Here is a 20,575-nt window from a genome sequence, read left to right on the forward strand (position 1 = left end):
TTCTCTTTATACATGTGTACCCTCGTGTCAGGGACAGGGGGTTCCTCCGTGATATGCAAAACCTCTTTAATAGCAATAATCATGTAACGAATACCCTTAGCCACTTTTGGCTGTAACTTTGCATCCTCATAGTCGACACTGGAATCTGAATCCGTGTCGGTATCTGTGTCAGTGATCAGGGATAATGTGCGCTTTTGAGACCCGGAATGTCCCGGTGCCACTGGGACAGGCACGGTCTGACTACCTGACTGTTCCCTAGCCTCAGCTTTGTCTAATCTCTTATGTAATAAATTAACATTAGCATTCAAGACATTCCACATATCCATCCAGTCCTGTGTCGGCGTTGCCGACGGCGACCTGACAATCATGCACTCCCCCTCCTCCTTAGGCGAGCCTTCATCGTCAAACATGTCGACACACGCGTACCGACACACTCCACACACACAGGGAATCTCTTTTCTGAAGACCGGTTCCCGCTTTAGGCCCTTTGGAGAGACAGAGAGAGAGTATGCCAGCACACACCCCAGCGCTATATGACCCAGGAAAAAACACAGAATGTTCACCCAGTAGCGCTGTTATAATTATATATATATATATATATATATATATATATATATATATATATATATATATATATATATATATATATACACATACATATACATATATATAACAGCAGTCAGGCGGCACTCACGGCGAGAAGAAAGAAACACAGACACCTTGCGGAGACAGCTCCGCAAGGTGTCTGTGTTTCTTTCTTCTCGCCGTGAGTGCCGCCTGACTGCTGTTATACATTTGGAGGGGGATTGTCCCTTTTCCCTGTGGAGGGCACCGGCATTACTGATTATACTTTGAGTTAATGGAGTGCCGCCTGACATGCAGGGTATGTATGTATATGTATGTGTATATATATATATATATATATATATATATATATATATATATATATATATATATATATATATGCGCCAATTATGTGCCCCCCCCTACTTTAAAACCCTCTTTCACCGTGTGTCAAGCAGGGGAGAGTCCGGAGAGCTTCCTCTCAGCGGTGCTGTGGAGAAAAAATGGCGCTGGTGAGTGCTGAGGGAGAAGCCCCGCCCCCTCAGCGGCGGGCTTCTGTCCCGCTCAAAATATGTAAAACAGGGGGCGTGGCTTGGCTGGCAACCAGAGAAGAAGTGCAGCACCTCAGCTCTCCCCAAACGGCACTCATAAAACCTCCTTACCCCCTATTTCAGCATCCCTCTCTAACCAAAAATCACCCCTTAGGCCTGCCTGACCCTGCTGCCGACACCTGGGGAGCCCGCGGAGTCGGGGAGCGCTTTTAAGCGCTCCTGCGGATTGCGGCCTACCTCCCCAAACAAAAGCCGGGGCCTGGAGTGGGACGGAGGCCGGACGAGCCCGCCCGGCGCACACGGGCGCCCTGCAGAGAGCGGACCCCCCTTCCCGCATCCATCGGGACCAGCCCACAGGACCCAGAGACGGACCCTACCTGTAGCGGTGAGTTTGCTCCATAGCCGGAGCCAGCCCCGCGGTCGTCACGCCAGCCGCTCACGCTGACCCGCTGCCTCCCGCTCACAGCTCCAAGACGCGGAGGCCTCACCCGCCCGGACCGCCAGGCCGCCGGATCACCTTTGGAGGGAGACGCGTAACCCCCTCTTGCCGCGCGCCGCGCGGGCCTCGGGACCCGCTGCACTCCCGGGCGCCTGCTCGAGCCGGAGATCGCTGCCTCGCGGCCCCGCCGGGCACGCGAGAGTACACACTCTCCCCCCACCACCCCACTCCTGCTTAACTGCTGAAGGGGGTTTAATCACACCTCTGCTCCTAGGGTCGGATTTTTGGAGCTGGAAGAGACCCCCACCTCCTTCCTGCGGGCTGCGGCCTAGTTCTCATCCAGGGTCCAGGGACTCCCTTTGGACATATTGCCCAGCTGACATCAGGGTCCATCAAACCACAGGCTCCATAGCAAAACCCCAGCCAAGGGCTCCCCCTGGTGGTTAATCTGAGATAATTTAATGGTGGAAAATATATCTACATACATAAAAGATACTATATGATCCCACCTCAATATTTCAGAGCCTATGACGCTATAAGATATGCGCCTGAACTAGCTGCCGCGGCCATTGATGCCGTAATGTGCTGCTGAAGCCAACCCACGGGGAGCCGTACCGCTGAAGGCACTCTCCTGCTAAACATGTGATCAAACGTCACCTCGTCAACTCGATACAGGGAAATCAGGCTACTCAAGCGATGCCCAAGAATAAGAAATCTTCTCAGAAGACAGGCAAACCGACTCTCCGGGGGAACATGTCGCAATCTGCAATGAGGCCCTTTCTACAACCTACCTCCCCCTCTCCGACTGACAACCCCCCTGCAGCAACTCCCCCATCTCTCCCACCATCCCCTCACCCATCTCCGCTAAGCGCGGATGCACCGCAAGCTCTTTCATCAGGTAGCAAGGACCTGCAAGACATATTGGCTTACATGAAGACCCTACCCACTAAACAAGATTTACAAGATACGGTGAGACGCGAACTAGCTGCCATGAGACAGGACATTACACACATATCTGAATGAGTATCGAGCCTGGAAGACCACCAAACCTCCTCAGATACATTTCTGCAATCACTGACGACTGTTATTGAAACCCAATCAGCGGAAATCCGCTCCCTACAGCTGCGGTTGACAGATTTGGACAACAGAGGGAGGCGAAACAATATCCGCATACGGGGCCTACCGGAAGAGGTCCCCCCAACGGGGCTGATTGACGCCCTTACGAAGATCTTCAACGAGATCCTGGGCAACGACCCCAATGATAACATCACCTTTGACAGGGCCCATCGTGCCCTGAAACCAAGAGGCCTCTCCGCGGATAGACCACGCGATGTCATATGCAGGTTGCATTACTTCTCCCAAAAAGAGGATATCATGCGCAAAGTCCGTCAACTTGATGGAGTGGACTTCAACGGCTCTGTGATACAAATTTACCAAGACTTGTCCTGGCACACACTACAACAACGAAAAGCCCTCAAACCCCTGACGGAAGAATTCCGCAAACGCCAGTTGAAATATCGGTGGGGCTTCCCCTTCAACCTACAGGTCTCCTCATCTGGAAAAACTCACACTCTCAACTCCTACTCGGACCTCCCAGAGTTCTGCACGGGACTTGGCATACCAAAACCCGATCTACGCGATTGGGATTTCCCTATTCCAGAACTACCATCCTTCCAACCCCTGAACCTGGGACCGCCTTGGCAGTTGGTGCGGAGAGGTGGAGGGAAAGGCGCTAAAAGTCCGTCCCCCAACAAGGAATCACCTGTCTCCTGAATGATTACCCAGACCCCCTGCTTGTCCGAGTCTTACTCTGAATGTCATTACAGGCAACACAGTGTCACTGTTCATAGATTACAACGCAATCTCACTACACGCCACTGAAGAACCTACACGTGACCTCCGGCTGTAACAGAGGTTCCGGCCTCACTTCCCCCACACGTTTTGGGCGTTTGACTATTGTTACTATCCTTTGTTCAATTAATACGAGATTTATTACAGTTTTCACTATTCGAAGATTTCCTCTTGTTGACGAGGTATAAGGTTTATAGTTTATTATGTACACTCAGTTCAGCTTATATAAGTATTTTGCTTAATAGAATGTCTTTTCTCATTTTTCTTATGCCTCCGGCGGCGGCTCCCTTGCTCGCCCCACACCCGCCCCTGGCTATTAAGCCTTTTGGATACCCAACCCTTAGACGGAATGGTTATCCCGATGCGGGTTTTTTCTGAATGTTTTTTTAATGTTTTCATTGATCTCTTTTTTTCCATGCCCTGTCCCTCTTTTCTTCTTTCCCTTCCTTCTCTCTTCCCTTTCCCTGACCATTCTGGACTCAACGCATTCCACCATAACACTTATCCCCCATGACGTCCGTAGGCAAAATTAAAGTCGCCTCAATCAATGCGAAGGGCCTCAATGTACCTGAGAAAAGATCATCCCTTCTGAGGTCCCTATGGGCTGATAGAGTAGATGTTGCAATGGTCCAGGAGACGCATTTTAAAATCTCAGCTAAGAACCCCCCTCTGACTAACTACCGGTATCCCCAGGCTTTTTACAATAACAACCCAGACTCTAAATCAAAGGGCGTGGCAATAGTGTTCTCCAGGACCCTCCAGCTGTCAGATGTGTCAGTCCATAAACTGGTCCCGGGCCGTCTTCTGATGGTACGTTGTAAAATAGGTTCCTGTCCATACATATTCATTGCAATTTACGCCCCAAACAAGGATCAGGTCCCATTCTTCCGCAATGCACTCTCCCGAATTGAACCACTCCTCTCAGGTGTGACCGTTCTCGGAGGAGACCTGAACTGGATAATGGATCCATCATTGGACTCATCTTCCAATGCCCCCCGGACCTCACAGCGCCAATACCGACAGGTTAGACGACTGTTTCATGACCTCCAACTAGCTGACTCATGGCGGGTTCTCCACCCCTCAACTAGAGATTACTCCTTCTACTCCCCTCCACACAAAGTATATTCCCGCCTCGATTATTTATTTCTAGATCACAGACATCTTCCCTTATTGATAGACTCCTCCATAGGCCCGATAACATGGTCCGACCATGCCCCTGTATACTTGACACTCTCGGCCCCACAGACGACCCCAGGTCAATGGACCTGGCGTCTCAATGAATCACTGTTGCAAGACCAGTATTGCAGGAGCGACATAGAAAAAGCCCTGACCGAATTCTTCTCCATAAATGACACAGCAGATGTCTCAAAAATTACCCTATGGGAAGCGCACAAATGCACCATACGAGGTAAGCTCATACAATTGGGGACATTTGTGAAGAAACAGAAATCCGCACTACTCACCAAATTACTAGGCCAGCTACACCACCTTGAGTCACTACACAAATCGACCCTTTCGGAGTCTGATTACCTAGCTCTCCTAGATACGCGGGCCCAAATAAAGAAAACCCTTACTGATAGTATCCAATTATCTGTCCGAAAATGTAACTCTAAATACTACCAGTGGGGTAATAATAAGAATTTACTCACCGGTAATTCTATTTCTCGTAGTCCGTAGTGGATGCTGGGAACTCCGTAAGGACCATGGGGGATAGCGGGCTCCGAAGGAGGCTGGGCACTCTAGAAAGATTGAGGACTACCTGGTGTGCACTGGCTCCTCCCACTATGACCCTCCTCCAAGCCTCAGTTAGGACACCGTGCCCGGACGAGCAGACATAATAAGGAAGGATTTAGAATCCCGGGTAAGACTCTTACCAGCCACACCAATCACACCGTACAACTCGTGATACTATATCCAGTTTGACAGTATGAAAAACAACTGAGCCTCTCAACAGATGGCTCAACAATAACCCTTTAGTTAACAATAACTATTTACAAGTATTGCAGACAATCCGCACTTGGGATGGGCGCCCAGCATCCACTACGGACTACGAGAAATAGAATTACCAGTGAGTAAATTCTTATTTTCTCTAACGTCCTAGTGGATGCTGGGAACTCCGTAAGGACCATGGGGATTATACCAAAGCTCCCAAACGGGCGGGAGAGTGCGGATGACTCTGTAGCACCGAATGAGAAAACTCCAGTTCCTCCTCAGCCAGGGTATCAAATTTGTAGAATTTTGCAAATGTGTTTGCCCCTGACCAAGTAGCTGCTCGGCAAAGTTGTAAAGACGAGACGCCTCGGGCAGCCGCCCAAGATGAGCCCACCTTCCTTGTGGAATGGGCATTTACAGATTTTGGCTGTGGCATGCCTGCCACAGAATGTGCAAGCTGAATTGTACTACAAATCCAGCGAGCAATAGACTGCTTAGAAGCAGGAGCACCCAGCTTGTTGGGTGCATACAGGATAAACAGCGAGTCAGATTTTCTGACTCCAGCCGTCCTGGAAACATATATTTTCAGGGCCCTGACAACGTCTAGCAACTTGGAGTCCTCCAAATCCTTAGTAGCCGCAGGCACCACAATAGGCTGGTTCAGGTGAAACGCTGACACCACCTTAGGGAGAAACTGGGGACGAGTCCTCAATTCTGCCCTATCCATATGGAAAATCAGATAAGGGCTTTTACATGATAAAGCCGCCAATTCTGACACTCGCCTGGCTGAAGCCAAGGCCAATAACATGACCACTTTCCATGTGAGATATTTCAGATCCACGGTTTTTAGTGGCTCAAACCAATGTGATTTTAAGAAACTCAACATCACGTTGAGATCCCAAGGTGCCACAGGAGGCACAAATGGGGGCTGAATATGCAGCACTCCTTTCACAAATGTCTGAACTTCAGGTACTGAAGCTAGTTCTTTTTGAAAGAAAATCGACAGAGCCGAGATCTGTACTTTAACGGAGCCTAGTTTTAGGCCCATAGTCACTCCTGCTTGCAGGAAATGCAGAAATCGACCCAGTTGAAATTCCTCTGTTGGGGCCTTTTTGGCCTCGCACCATGCAACATATTTCCGCCATATGCGGTGATAATGCTTTGCCGTAACATCTTTCCTGGCCTTAATAAGCGTAGGAATGACTTCTTCCGGAATACCCTTTTCCTTTAGGATCCGGTGTTAAACCGCCATGCCGTCAAACGCAGCCGCGGTAAGTCTTGGAACAGACAGGGCCCCTGTTGTAGCAGGTCTTGTCTGAGCGGTAGAGGCCACAGGTCCTCTGAGAGCATCTCTTGAAGTTCCGGGTACCACGCTCGTCTTGGCCAATCCGAAACCACGAGAATGGTGTTTACTCCTCGCTTTCTTATTATTCTCAATACCTTTGGTATGAGAGGCAGAGGAGGGAACACATAAACCGACTGGTACACCCACGGTGTCACTAGAGCGTCCACAGCTATCGCCTGAGGGTCCCTTGACCTGGCGCAATATCTTTTTAACTTTTTGTTGAGGCGGGACGCCATCATGTCCACCTGTGGTTTTTCCCAACGGTTTACCAGCATCTGGAAGACTTCTGGATGAAGTCCCCACTCTCCCGGGTGGAGGTCGTGTCTGCTGAGGAAGTCTGCTTCCCAGTTGTCCACTCCCGGAATGAACACTGCTGACAGTGCTAGTACATGATTCTCCGCCCATCTGAGAATTCTTGTGGCTTCCGCCCTCGCCATCCTGCTTCTTGTGCCGCCCTGTCGATTTACATGGGCGACTGCCGTGATGTTGTCTGACTGGATCAGCACCGGCTGGTGTAGGAGCAGGGATTTTGCTTGACTTAGGGCATTGTAGATGGCCCTTAGTTCCAGAATATTTATGTGAAGGGAAGTCTCCTGACTCGACCATAGTCCTTGGAAGTTTCTTCCCTGTGTGACTGCCCCCCAGCCTCGAAGGCTGGCATCCGTGGTCACCAGGACCCAGTCCTGTATGCCGAACCTGCGGCCCTCTAGAAGATGGGCACTCTGCAGCCACCACAGTAGCGACACCCTGGTTCTTGGAGACAGGGTTATCAAGCGATGCATCTGAAGATGCGAACCGGACCACTGGTCCAACAGGTCCCACTGAAAGATTCTGGCATGGAACCTGCCGAAGGGAATTGCTTCGTAAGAAGCCACCATCCTTCCCAGGACCCGCGTGCAGCGATGCACTGATACCTGTTTTGGTTTCAGGAGGTCTCTGACTAGAGATGACAACTCCCTGGCTTTCTCCTCCGGGAGAAACACTTTTTTCTGGACTGTATCCAGAATCATACCCAGGAACAGTAGTCGTGTCGTCGGAACCAGCTGTGGACTTTGGGATATTCAGAATCCAGCCGTGCTGGTGCAGCACCTCCTGAGATAGTGCTACTCCCACCAACAACTGTTCCTTGGTCCTCGCTTTTATTAGGAGATCGTCCAAGTACGGGATAATTAAAACTCCCTTTTTTCGAAGGAGTATCATTTCCGCCATCACCTTGGTAAATACCCTCGGTGCCGTGGACAGTCCAAACGGCAGCGTCTGGAATTGGTAATGGCAATCCTGTACCACAAATCTGAGGTACTCCTGGTGAGGATGGTAAATGGGGACATGCAAGTAAGCATCCTTGATGTCCAGGGATACCATGTAATCCCCCTCGTCCAGGCTCGCAATAACCGCCCTGAGCGATTCCATCTTGAACTTGAATTTTTTTATGTATGTGTTCAAGGATTTCAAATTTAAAATGGGTCTCACCGAACCGTCCGGTTTCGGTACCACAAATAGTGTGGAATAGTAACCCCGGCCTTGTTGAAGTAGGGGTACCTTGATTATCACCTGCTGGGATTACAGCTTGTGAATTGCCGCTAGCACCGCCTCCCTGTCTGAGGGAGCAATCGGCAAGGCAGATTTTAGGAACCGGTGGGGTGGAGACGCCTCGAATTCCAGTTTGTACCCCTGAGATACTATTTGAAGGATCCAGGGATCCACCTGTGAGCGAGCCCACTGATCGCTGAAATTCTTGAGGCGGCCCCCCACCGTACCTGGCTCCGCCTGTGGAGCCCCACCGTCATGCGGCGGACTTGGAAGAAGAAGCGGGGGAGGACTTTTGCTCCTGGATACCTGCTGTTTGTTGCAGTCTTTTTTCTCTACCTCTGCCTCTGGACAGAAAAGACCTGCCTTTTCCACGCCTGTTTTTCTGGGTCCGAAAGGACTGAACCTGATAAAACGGCGCCTTCTTAGGCTGTGAGGGGACATGGGGTAAAAATGCTGACTTCCCAGACGTTGCTGTGGAAACTAGGTCCGAGAGACCATCCCCAAATAATTCCTCACCCTTATATGGTAACACTTCCATGTGCTTTTTTGAATCTGCATCTCCTGTCCACTGGCGAGTCCATAAGCCTCTCCTAGCAGAAATGGACAATGCACTTACTTTAGATGCCAATCGGCAGATTTCCCTCTGTGCATCTCTCATATATAAGACTGAGTCTTTTATATGGTCTATGGTTAACAGGATCGTGTCTCTGTCTAATGTGTCAATATTTTCTGACAGTTTATCTGACCACGCAGCGGCAGCACTGCACATCCAAGCTGACGCAATAGCTGGCCTAAGTATAATGCCTGTGTGTGTATATATACAGACTTCAGGATCGCCTCCTGCTTTCTATCAGTAGGTTCCTTGAGGGCGGCCGTATCCGGAGACGGTAGTGCCACCTTTTTAGACAAACGTGTGAGCGCTTTATCCACTCTAGGGGGTGTTTCCCAACGTGACCTATCCTCTGGCGGGAAAGGGAACGCCATTAGTACCTTCTTAGGAATTACCAATTTTTTATCAGGGAAAGCCCACGCTTCTTCACACACTTCATTTAATTCATCTGATGGGGGAAAAACTACGGGTAGTTTTTTCTCTCCAAACATAATACCATTTTTAGTGGTACCAGTAGTTATATCAGAAATGTTTAACAGCTCTTTCATTGCCTCAATCATACAGTGAATGGCCTTAGTGGGCATCAGGTTTGACTCATCGTCGTCGACACTGGTGTCAGTATCCGTGTCGACATCTGGGTCTGCTTGAGGTAGCGGGCGTTTTAGAGCCCCTGACGACCCATGCGACGCCTGGGCAGGCACGAGCTGAGAAGTCGGCTGTCCCACATTTGGCATGTCGTCGATTTTCTTATATAAGGAGTCTATACGTGCACTCATTCCTTATCATAAGCCCATCCACTCAGGTGTCTGCCCCGCAGGGGGTGACATCCCTTCTAAAGGCATCTGCTCCGCCTCCACATCATTATCCTCATCAAACATGTCGACACAGCCGTACCGACACCCCGCACACACACAAGGAATGCTCCGAATGAGGACAGGACCCACAAAAGCCCTTTGGGGGGACAGAGTGAGAGTATGCCAGCACACACCAGAGCGCTATATAATGCAGGGACTAACTAAGTTATGTCCCCTATAGCTGCTTTTTTATATTATATATGTATTGCGCCCAAATTTAGTGCCCCCCCTCTCTGTTTTTACCCTGTTCTGAAGTGTAGACTGCAGGGGAGAGCCAGGGAGCTTCCTTCCAGCGGATCTGTGAAGGAGAAATGGTGCCAGTGTGTCTGAGGGAGATAGCTCCGCCCCTTTTCCGCGGCCTATTCTCCCGCTTTTTTCTGGATTCTGGCAGGGGAATTTACCACATATATAGCCTCTAGGGCTATATATTGTGGTATTTTTGCCAGCCAAGGTGTTTTTATTGCAGCTCAGGGCGCCCCCCCCCCAAGCGCCCTGCACCCTCAGTGACCGGAGTGTGAAGTGTGCATGAGGAGCAATGGCGCACAGCTGCAGTGCTGTGCGCTACCTTGGTGAAGACTGATGTCTTCTGCCGCCGATTTTCCGGACCTCTTCTTGCTTCTGGCTCTGTAAGGGGGACGGCGGCGCGGCTCCGGGACCGAACACCAAGGACTGGGCCTGCGGTCGATCCCTCTGGAGCTAATGGTGTCCAGTAGCCTAAGAAGCCCAATCCGGCTGCAAGCAGGCGAGTTCGCTTCTTCTCCCCTTAGTCCCTCGCTGCAGTGAGCCTGTTGCCAGCAGGTCTCACTGAAAATAAAAAACCTAAAATTATACTTTCTATCGAAGGACTCAGGAGAGCCCCTAGTGTGCATCCAACCTCGGCCGGGCACGAAATCTAACTGAGGCTTGGAGGAGGGTCATAGTGGGAGGAGCCAGTGCACACCAGGTAGTCCTCAATCTTTCTAGAGTGCCCAGCCTCCTTCGGAGCCCGCTATCCCCCATGGACCTTACGGAGTTCCCAGCATCCACTAGGACGTTAGAGAAAAACCAGGTCGCCTTTTGGCCCAAGCTCTCAAGGCCCAGCGTACCTCCCTGTTTATCAACAATGTAAAAGATCTTGGGAACATTCTCCGATTCAAAACCCCAGAAATTGCGGCAAGCTTCAAACAGTACTACTCCCTTTTATATAATCTAGAGAATCGACCGGATAATACCACCTCTCCGTGCGACTTATCACGGGCAAAGGCGTACCTAGAAAGGGTGTCCTACCCCGTCTTGCCCCCTTCAGATAGGGAGGCTTTGGAATTACCTTTCACCCAACAAGAACTGGAGAATGCCCTGGCCATGACCCCGTCTGGCAAGAGCCCAGGACCAGATGGCTTCACCCTCGCCTACTATAAACAATTCAGGGACCTCACATCCCCTTATCTCCTCCAGGCCTTTAATTCAATATCCGCAAACACCCACTTCTCCAACCAATCATTGGAGGCGCATATCTCCGTGCTGCCTAAGCCTGGCAAGGACCCCTCGGTGTGCTCCAGCTACAGGCCCATATCGCTCCTAAACGTCGATGTCAAGCTCTTTGCAAAATTATTGGCAAACAGACTGAACGCATTCCTACCTTCCTTGATCCACAGCGATCAGGTGGGGTTCGTCCCGGGTCGCGAGGCCAAAGATAATACCACTAAGGTATTGAGCTTGATTCACGTCGCGTCCCGGGGCGACCAGCCCACAGTGTTATTGTCCACTGATGCCGAAAAGGCTTTTGATCGAGTGGGCTGGGGCTTTATGAGGTCTGTGCTGGAGCATATTGGATTGGGTCCCCAGATGTTTAACAGGATAATGAGCCTCTATAGATCCCCCACAGCACGGGTACGAGTAAACGGATCATTGTCTGACCCTTTTCCCATAGGCAATGGGACACGATAAGGTTGCCCACTATCCCCTCTACTGTTTGTTCTCTGTATCGAGGCTTTCGCCAGAGCCATTAGGGCCAATGACGGTATTACGGGCTTGACGATTGGCGATACAGAGCACAAGCTTTCCCTATTCGCGGATGACCTGCTAGCCACAATAACGCACCCGACCTCCTCCCTCCCCCACTTTATGCGAGAGCTTTCCCACTTCGGTTCACTCTCCAACTTTAAAATCAACATGTCCAAATCATGCGCCTTGAATATCTCCTCTCCCCCTGAAACCGTAGCCGAACTTAAAAGATCCTTCCCCTTTAATTGGAACACTTCTCATCTGTCTTATCTAGGAATACAGTTGCCAAATGACCTGTCTCGCCTATACACCTTAAACTTTACCCCCCCTCCTTAGAACACTCAGGGCTGACTATAGCAGATGGTACCTCAAACCACTCTCTTGGCTGGGAAGGGTGAACGTTGTAAAGATGAATACCCTCCCCAAACTACTCTACAAATTACAGACCCTTCCCATACAGATTCCGGACTCCTGGTTCAGATCCATCCAACTGTTAATACAACAATTTATCTGGTCTCGGAGAAGACCAAGAATAAGCAGATCCATTATGATCCGCTCTACCCGAAACGGTGGTTTCCAATTGCCTGACATCAGAGGCTACTATTGGGCAATAATGCTCAACAGGGTTCTGGACTGGACGAGGAGTCGGGAAACGAAGCAATGGGTGGACGTAGAGGGGCTATATATGCAACAATTCCCAGAGATCTTCCCCTGGCTCCCGTCCCTGCCAAAACCCCTTTCCCCCCACCCAACTATCACGGCGACCCTATCGTTTTGGAAAAAGGCGCGCCGCTGGCCCTTTCTCTCTTCCGATTTTGGCCCATTGACCTCTTTTTTGGCGAACCCCGACTTTCTGCCCGGTTTGACTCCCTCCCACTTTCGCGAATGGGCCCTTGAGGGCCTCTTTAGAGTGGGTCAGATGACAACCCCCACAGGAGTCAAGCAATTCTCAGACATACGGTTAAAATGGGAAGTTCCACAGCGTGACTTTTGGAAATACCTACAGCTTAGACACTTTTTGCATTCGGAGCGTAGGTATCTCCAGGCCTCACGCGAGTTAACAGTTTGAGAGGATGTGTGTCGCCACATGCCCCCCCCCAGCATGCTATTTCCTCACTTTATAAACTACTACAGACCCCAAACGCTCAGACACCCATACCCTTCAAGCTGGCCTGGGAAAGAGACCTCGAGATCTCCCTGACAGATAAAGATTGGCAGACAATATTTCTCAAATCCCACAAAAGCTCAGTCTGCATACAAGTTAGGGAAACCCAATACAAGCTCTTAATGAGATGGTATAGACACCCCTCTCTCCTCCATTTCATGTACCCTGGAGTGACTGACAGATGCTGGAGATGTCTCGGCGCTACAGGCACCCTAATGCACATCTGGTGGGATTGTCCCCTACTAAAACCATTCTGGAAGGATATTATATCCACTTCCCAAGATATACTTCATACACCCGTCCCCACAGACCCAGCATTCTGGCTACTCTCCCATTCCTCTATCTCACTGGCTCAACACAACGCGTCGTTACTTCGGCACCTGTCTAATGCAGCGAGGGCGATCATCCCCACATTATGGAGATCACAACTCCCACCCACTAGGAAATTATGGTTTAACAGAATTAATCACTACATGAATATGGAAAACATTCTCTTGGTCTCCAGAGATAAACTAACGGAGTTTATGACCATGTGGATGCCCTGGATAGAGTATGTGTCCTCTAAGGACTACAAGGACTATGTCTATGCTGCCAAATGATCTCAACGCACAATTGATCGGACGAATAGCCTACACCCCCCCCCCCCCCCCTCAACTCAATTGTCCCCCCTAGTTTGGTCACACCCTGTTTTCTTTCTACTATTCTTCTCATTTCTTCCCTCTCCTTTCTCTACAGTTTCTATACAATGCTATTTGAGATTGTACGTATAATATAGTACGGACGGAGGACGAAGGGATACCAGACGAATGTTACGTAAACACTTACTTACGCTAATGCCTATACTGTTCTCCCAGCAATGGGGATGTTATGCCTCTCTACTTTTCAAGGCTATGATGTACTAGGCCAGGCCTGGCCAACCTGTGGCTCTCCAGATGTTGTGAAACTACACATCCCAGCATGCCCTGCCACGGTTTTAGCATTCCTTAATACCAAAACTGTGGCAAAGCATGATGGGACTTGTAGTTTTACAACAGCTGGAGAGCCACAGGTTGGCCAGGCCTGTACTAGGCCTTCGTTTGTGCCCTGATGACTTTCTCCCTCACCTGTCAAAATGTGATGCAATCTTTATACTGCTATGTTGTACCTAAATAAAAACAGATTATACAAAAAAAAAATATGTAAAACATGGCGGGGGCTCTTTAATATACATGTACAGTGCCCACCTGTACATGTATATAGTTCATTTTGCCATAGGAGAGGTTTATATTGCTGCCCAGGCCGCCCCCCCTGCACCCTTACAGTGACCGGAGTATGTGAGGTGTATGGGAGCAATGACGCACAGCTGCAGTGCTGTGCGTTACCTCAGTGAAGCTCACTAAGTCTTCTGCCGCCTTTGAAGCCTTCTTTCTTCTTTTTTTCCGGCTCTGTGAGGAGGACGGTGGCGGCGCGGCTCTGGGATGAACTCCCAGGACGAACCTGTGTTCCAATCCCTCTGGAGCTAATGGTGTCCAGTAGCCTAAGGAGCAGAGCCTATCATTTAAGTAGGTCTGCTCCTCTCTCCTCAGTCCCTCGATGCAGGGAGTCTGTTGCCAGCAGTGCTCCCTGAAAATAAAAAACCTAACAAAGATACTTTCTTAGCAGGAGACTCAGGAGAGCTCCCTGCAGTGCACCCATCCTCCTCTGGGCACAGTCTCAAACTGAGGTCTGGAGGAGGGGCATAGAGGGAGGAGCCAGTGCACACCCAGAGTCAAAGTCTTTCTTAAAGTGCCCATGTCTCCTGCGGAGCCCGTCTATACCCCATGGTCCTTACGGAGTACCAGCATCCTCTAGGACGTTAGAGAAATAAAGTTTTAAAATAAACTGAAGAAAACTCTGGAGCTCCAGAATGTGAATCCTCTCCTGACGGCACTTTTTTCTAAATTGCCTGTGGGAGGGGGCACAGAGGAGAGGAGCCAGCACACCCAGTTGAAGAAATTTAAAGTGCACCGGCTCCTTTGGACCCTGTCTATACCCCATTGTACTAATTCCCCAATATCTAGAGAAATTAGCTGCTTCGCTGTATGTGTCTAGTTGAATAAAATGCTCCCTTAATGCAGGTACACTAGGCGACGGGGAATTGCCGGCAATGGATGACTATATCGTTGAACAATATAGCGTTAAACGATATAGTGCATACATACTGAACGTTAACATGTCAGCTCAATATTGGTGATCGTTGAATGGCGTGCGGAAAAAAACTGATCGGTCACCAATATTGCCCCCATACACACTGGACAATATAAGCTTAAAAATAAACCATAACAACATTTGTGTCGTTATCATTTATTTTTTAGGCTAAAATCACCTAGTGTGTACCCCCCTTTACTTTTCTGTGTACACAAAATGTAACAAACTCTGAATATCCCTGTGCCATCATCTGACTAGCAGATTACTAAAAATATGGCCATACATAAGAAAAGAGGTCATAGTGGAAGAAGCTGGAAGGCAATTGCTTGAAACGCCTATTAGCACCTGGTCAATAGGACACAGATCAAGTGGAAGGGGGGGAACACAGAGTAAAAAGAGAACTTTTCATTAATGTACAGTATGAGGGCGGATATATCTATCCTAAGTGTTTTCATTTGTGAATAGCCGACCAGAAAGGTAAAAGACGCCCACCGATGCATTTGCAAATTTGCTTATGTATGCGCATAATTGCAAAGCATAGGAAGATTCCGAGAACCATCGTCAATACCGGTTGACCCAGGATATACATGGTTGCAGGTGCAGTGGCCGGCACCAGGTTTTCAATCACAGCTACGTCAGATGCAAGCCCCAAAAACTGGCATGACACGCCTACGTTTTTTTAACCACTCCCCGCATACTCACCATCAATCTCCAAGCTGTCCTTCTCTATTGATGTAATCAGAGGATCTATCGATTGTTGCATTTCTTCAACTTGATCTTCTTCTTCAACCTCTTCAATGGGCTGGGATGTGCTTTGTGATTTCAGAAAGCTCCGACTCGTCACAGCCAGATCTACAGAATTAGTGATTTTTACATTGTGTTATTTACCGGTTTCACAATTTTTTTTTTTACAATTTTGCAATAGTTTTATACATTACATACCTATACATATATGATGCATCTCTAATATTTAAAAAAAATATTGTATTCTATACCTAAACAATAGAAAAAAGGAGGAGTTTTTATGGTTTTTAATTTCAAATGGCACTGAACCTGCATACCATTAAATAAGCTACAAACGAAACAATTTATGAAAAGTAAAACAAAAACGTCTAGAGCCTAGTACAGTGATGGGGAACCTTTGGCACTCCCCAGCATGCCCTGCTACAGATTTAGCATGGCCAAATAACAAAACTGTAGCAGGGCATGCTGGGATGTGTAGTTCAACAACAGCTGGCATGCCAAAGGTTCACTGGCCTAGTACATGATACAGCTTCAGTAAAAAAAAAAAAAAAAAAAAAAAAAATTATATATATATATATATATATATATATATACACATATACACATACATACATACATACATACATACAATACATATATATATATATAATTTTAATTTTTTCAGAGAATTGTGTTTACATACAGAAATAATTAGGTTTATATGAAACATTACATATGGTAACGATACAAAATGTTGCTTGAGGTTTAAGTGCCTTAGGTAGCAGCATTTTACCTTAGAGCCATATAGCTTCCAATTCTGGGATCAGTTTTTGGGCCACAAAATATCTGGGATTATAAACGTTAACATCTAAATATTCTTCCAGAACTAAGCCGTAAGGAGAGGGGGAGTGAAAACAGTGGGTGCTAATCACGTTCTTGGTGGCGATCACATTGCTTTTAGATACTAATAGGCTGGCTGCGCTTTGATGTCATCACTGTCTGGCACACTCCCAGCCTATCAGTGACTAGTATGCCTTCCTGGAGATACCAATACAATTGAATATCGACACGCAGGATATTTATAACAAGGAGGCAAATGAGAAGAGCAGTAGCAGCATTGACCACTTGTCTGCTATAATCTTATAGCAGCCGTCAATCACAGAGGGACCTACCGGCCCCAAGACTTCAGTGCCGACTACCCGTACACTGGCTGCAGGAACTGACAGCACACCTGAGCAGGCACATTTAAATACCTGCCAGTTGTGATGTCTACACAGACATATCGAACGGCTGATTGGTGTGTATGCTTTCCAAATTGGCGGCTATGTCAGCAGATTCCCTTTAGTGTTAGGTTTAGGACTTAAATACTGTAAAATGCTTTGTCTAAATGATGATCTTCTCTAGTCCTCAAGTGTGCTGTCTTGGAGATCTCCTTGATTCCTCCCTCTCCTTCAAACCACATTCAGTAACTCTTGCGATCCTGCTGTTTCAGTCTCAAAAATATTTCCAGGATCAGACCCTTTCTCACCCTAGATGTTACTAAGACCCTCATACACTCACTGGTCATCTACAGATTGAACTACTATAATCTCCTCCTATATGGTCTCCCTGATTACCACTTTTTTCCACTTCAATCTATCCTCAATGCTACTACCCAGTTCAACTTCCTCTCCAAAACGTACTACGTCCGCTTCCCCTCTCTTAACAGCCCTACACTGGCTGCCCTTCCCCTTCATAATCCAATTCAAGCTTATACTTATACTCCTTATCCAACGCCGCTAAAACCCGGGATAACCTGGGTCACGGCTCAGTGGAAAAGGGATAATACGGGTCCAGTGACCTAGGAATCAAACCCGGCTAGCTTGCGGGCTTGGTCCCGGAGAGGACCAGTGTAAATGAGTAAGCCGAGGCATCCAACCAAGCTCGCGTTTACAACATGGGGAGGACGGTGACGCAGCTGGCTGCTTCCTGCAGTGATGACACTATCTGTGGGCGTAGCGAGTGACATCAGGTGGCAGAACTAGTCTCTCACTGCAGCAAAGACTCTGGAAAATACTGCACCCAAATAATCCGGGTCGGAGCCACGGTGGAAAGGGGCCAGTCATGGGTCTGACCCGGTTTGGAACTGTTGCCCATATTTATCAAGCCATGGAGAGTGATAAATCCCACAGTGATAAAGTACCAACCAACCAGCTCCTAACTGTCATGTTACAGGCTGTGTTTGCAAAATGGCAGTTAGGCGTTGATTGGTTGATACTTTAACACCATGCAATTTATCATGCTTCAAGGCTTGATAAATCTGGCCCTGTGTTCCAAATCTCAGGTCAGACCCTGGATTTAGTTGGAAAAGTGGTATTACAAAGCCCTCAACCATTGCGCTACCATTTACATCAGGGATGGGGAACCTTCGGCCCTCCAGCTGTTGTTGAACTACACATACCAGCATGCCTTGCTACAGTTTTGCTACTTGCCCATGATAAAGCTGTTGCAGGGCATGCTGGGATGTGTAGTTAAACAACAGCTGGAGGGCCGAAGGTTCCCCATCCCTGATTTACATATATGACCTTATCTCCTTTTATACTCGCACCCGCCCTCTTCGCTCCACATATGAATTCCGCCTCTCCTGAAAACTGATTAATTCCTTCCACTTCTACCTAAAAGATTTTTGCAGTGGTGCTCCCAACCTCTGGAATTCTCTACCTCTCCCCATCAAACTCTCTACAAAACTTCAAACGGGCATTCAATTTCCCATTTCATTATCAAACCCAGCTACTGTACCTCTCATCCTAACCCTCTGTTCCATGCTCACTTCTATTACCATGTGTGTCATCGCTGTCTGTCTGCTCCCTCCCTTCAGAATGTAAGCTCTAACGAGCAGGGCCTTCTCCCCCATGTGCTTTTCCTTCTCTTACTCCATACTCCCTACAATGGCACCTAACCCTTGGTTTCTGCCACCCTGATGCTTCTATCAGTGTTATGCCCCCTGATGCATCAATGTCTATATACCTTATACTTGTTCTACATTGTCTTGTACTGTAAGTTGCTGATTTCTTGTTTAGCTCATTATTTATGTAGGTTGTTAGGCACTGTTGAACCCTTGTTGTGCCATATTAAAAAAAAAAAAAAAAAAATATATATATATATATATATATATATATATATATATATATATATATATATATATATATATATATATATATATATATATATATATATATATATATATATATATATATATATATATATATATATATATAATATCACATTCTGAACACCCCCCCAGCATTCTTCATAATATTTTCTGCCATCGCAATATACTACATATAAAGGGCAGAAAGCTTGCTTTCTATTTATACTATATTTTGGTGTACGCGTAACTGTACATGGCTAACAATTCTGCGGACACACCATAACAAAACTTTGCCTACTGTATATGTAAAGGCCCCATCACCAAATCTTTAAACCCCTTCAGCCACAAGTTGAAATGCGACTGAATTGAGCAGAAACGCATCAGAACGATCACGATCATTCAACAATTTCCCTTCAACTTCCCGGGAGCTCCTGGACAGGACTAGGCTCATTATTTCCAGCTCACACATACAAGGCACATCAAGCTAACTAGCTTGAAAAACTCAGCAACTGCTGAAACATTACTTACAAAGTAACAATGCAGTACATAACTAAACAAAGTTGTACTGAACCAGATAACAAGTGCAGGAAAACGAAGCTATGGCCGGGTGCCCAGCATCCTCTACGGAATACGAGAAAAGGATTTACCGGTAGGTCACCAAACCCCTATTTTCTCTTACAACCTAGAGGATGCTGGGGTCTACATTACTACCATGGGGATGTACCAAAGCTCCCAGAACGGGAGGGAGAGCACAGAGGCTCCTGCAGAACTGATTGACTGAACTTCAGATCATCAGAGGCCAAAGTATCGAACTTGTAAAACTTTGCAAACGTGTTCGACCGAGACCAAGTTGCCGCTCGGCAAAGTTGTAACGCTGAGACACCCCGGGCAGCCACCCAGGAAGACACCACCTTACGAGTACAGATTTTGGACACTGCAATCCTGCCGTAGAAAGCAGGACACCCAATTTTCTTGGGATTATACAGGACAAACAAACAGTCCGATTGCCTGTGACGAGACATCCTCTTCACATAGATTTCAAAGCCCTGACAACATCCAAGGACTTTGACGAAAATTGAGGAGTCAGTAGCCACAGGCACCACAATAGGTTGGTTGATATGAAATGCGGACACAACCTTTGGAAGGAACTGCTGACGTGTCCAGAGCTCAGCTCTATCTTCGTGGAAGATCAAGTAAGGGCTTTTACAAGACAAAGCCCCCAATTCTGACACACGCCTAGCAGAAGCTAAGGCCAACAACGTGACAGCCTTCCATGTAAGAAATTTGACCTCAACCTCCTGTAGAGGCTCAAACCAGTCCGACTGCAGGAACTGCAACACCACATTAAGGTCCCAAGGCGCCGTAGGCAGTACAAAGGGAGGTTGAATGTGCAGAACTCCCTTCAAAAAGGTCTGAACCTCAGGGAGGGCAGCCAATTGTTTCTGGAAGAAAATGGACAGGGCCGAAATCTGTACTTTCACAGATCCCAACCTATGGCCCATATCCACACCTGATTACAGGAAGAGGAGAAAACCTCCCAGTTGAAACTCTCACACCAAGAGACACATTTCTTCCAAATACGATGGTAATGTTTAAACGTTACCCCTTTACTAGCCTGTAGCAGGGTAGAAATGACCTTCTACGGAATGCCCTTCTGAGCTAGTATCAGGCGTTCAACCCCCATGCTGTCAAACGTAGCCGCGGTATGTCTTGATAAGCGAACGGCCCCTGC

General features: G+C 47.9%; 1 protein-coding gene across 3 annotated transcripts in view; it reads right to left on the bottom strand.

Moving 5' to 3' along the window:
• CEP162 (centrosomal protein 162) overlaps positions 1-20,575 on the bottom strand; it is a 420,302-nt gene that overhangs the window by 292,161 nt on the left and 107,566 nt on the right. For all 3 annotated transcript variants that reach the window (XM_063916918.1, XM_063916917.1, XM_063916916.1), the window contains exon 4: positions 15,693-15,842. In XM_063916918.1, the coding sequence (XP_063772988.1) occupies positions 15,693-15,842 (150 nt within the window). The remainder of the gene's footprint in view (positions 1-15,692; positions 15,843-20,575) is intronic.

This window comes from Pseudophryne corroboree, chromosome 4, assembly GCF_028390025.1.
Source record: "Pseudophryne corroboree isolate aPseCor3 chromosome 4, aPseCor3.hap2, whole genome shotgun sequence".
Classification (NCBI taxonomy): Eukaryota; Metazoa; Chordata; class Amphibia; order Anura; family Myobatrachidae; genus Pseudophryne; species Pseudophryne corroboree.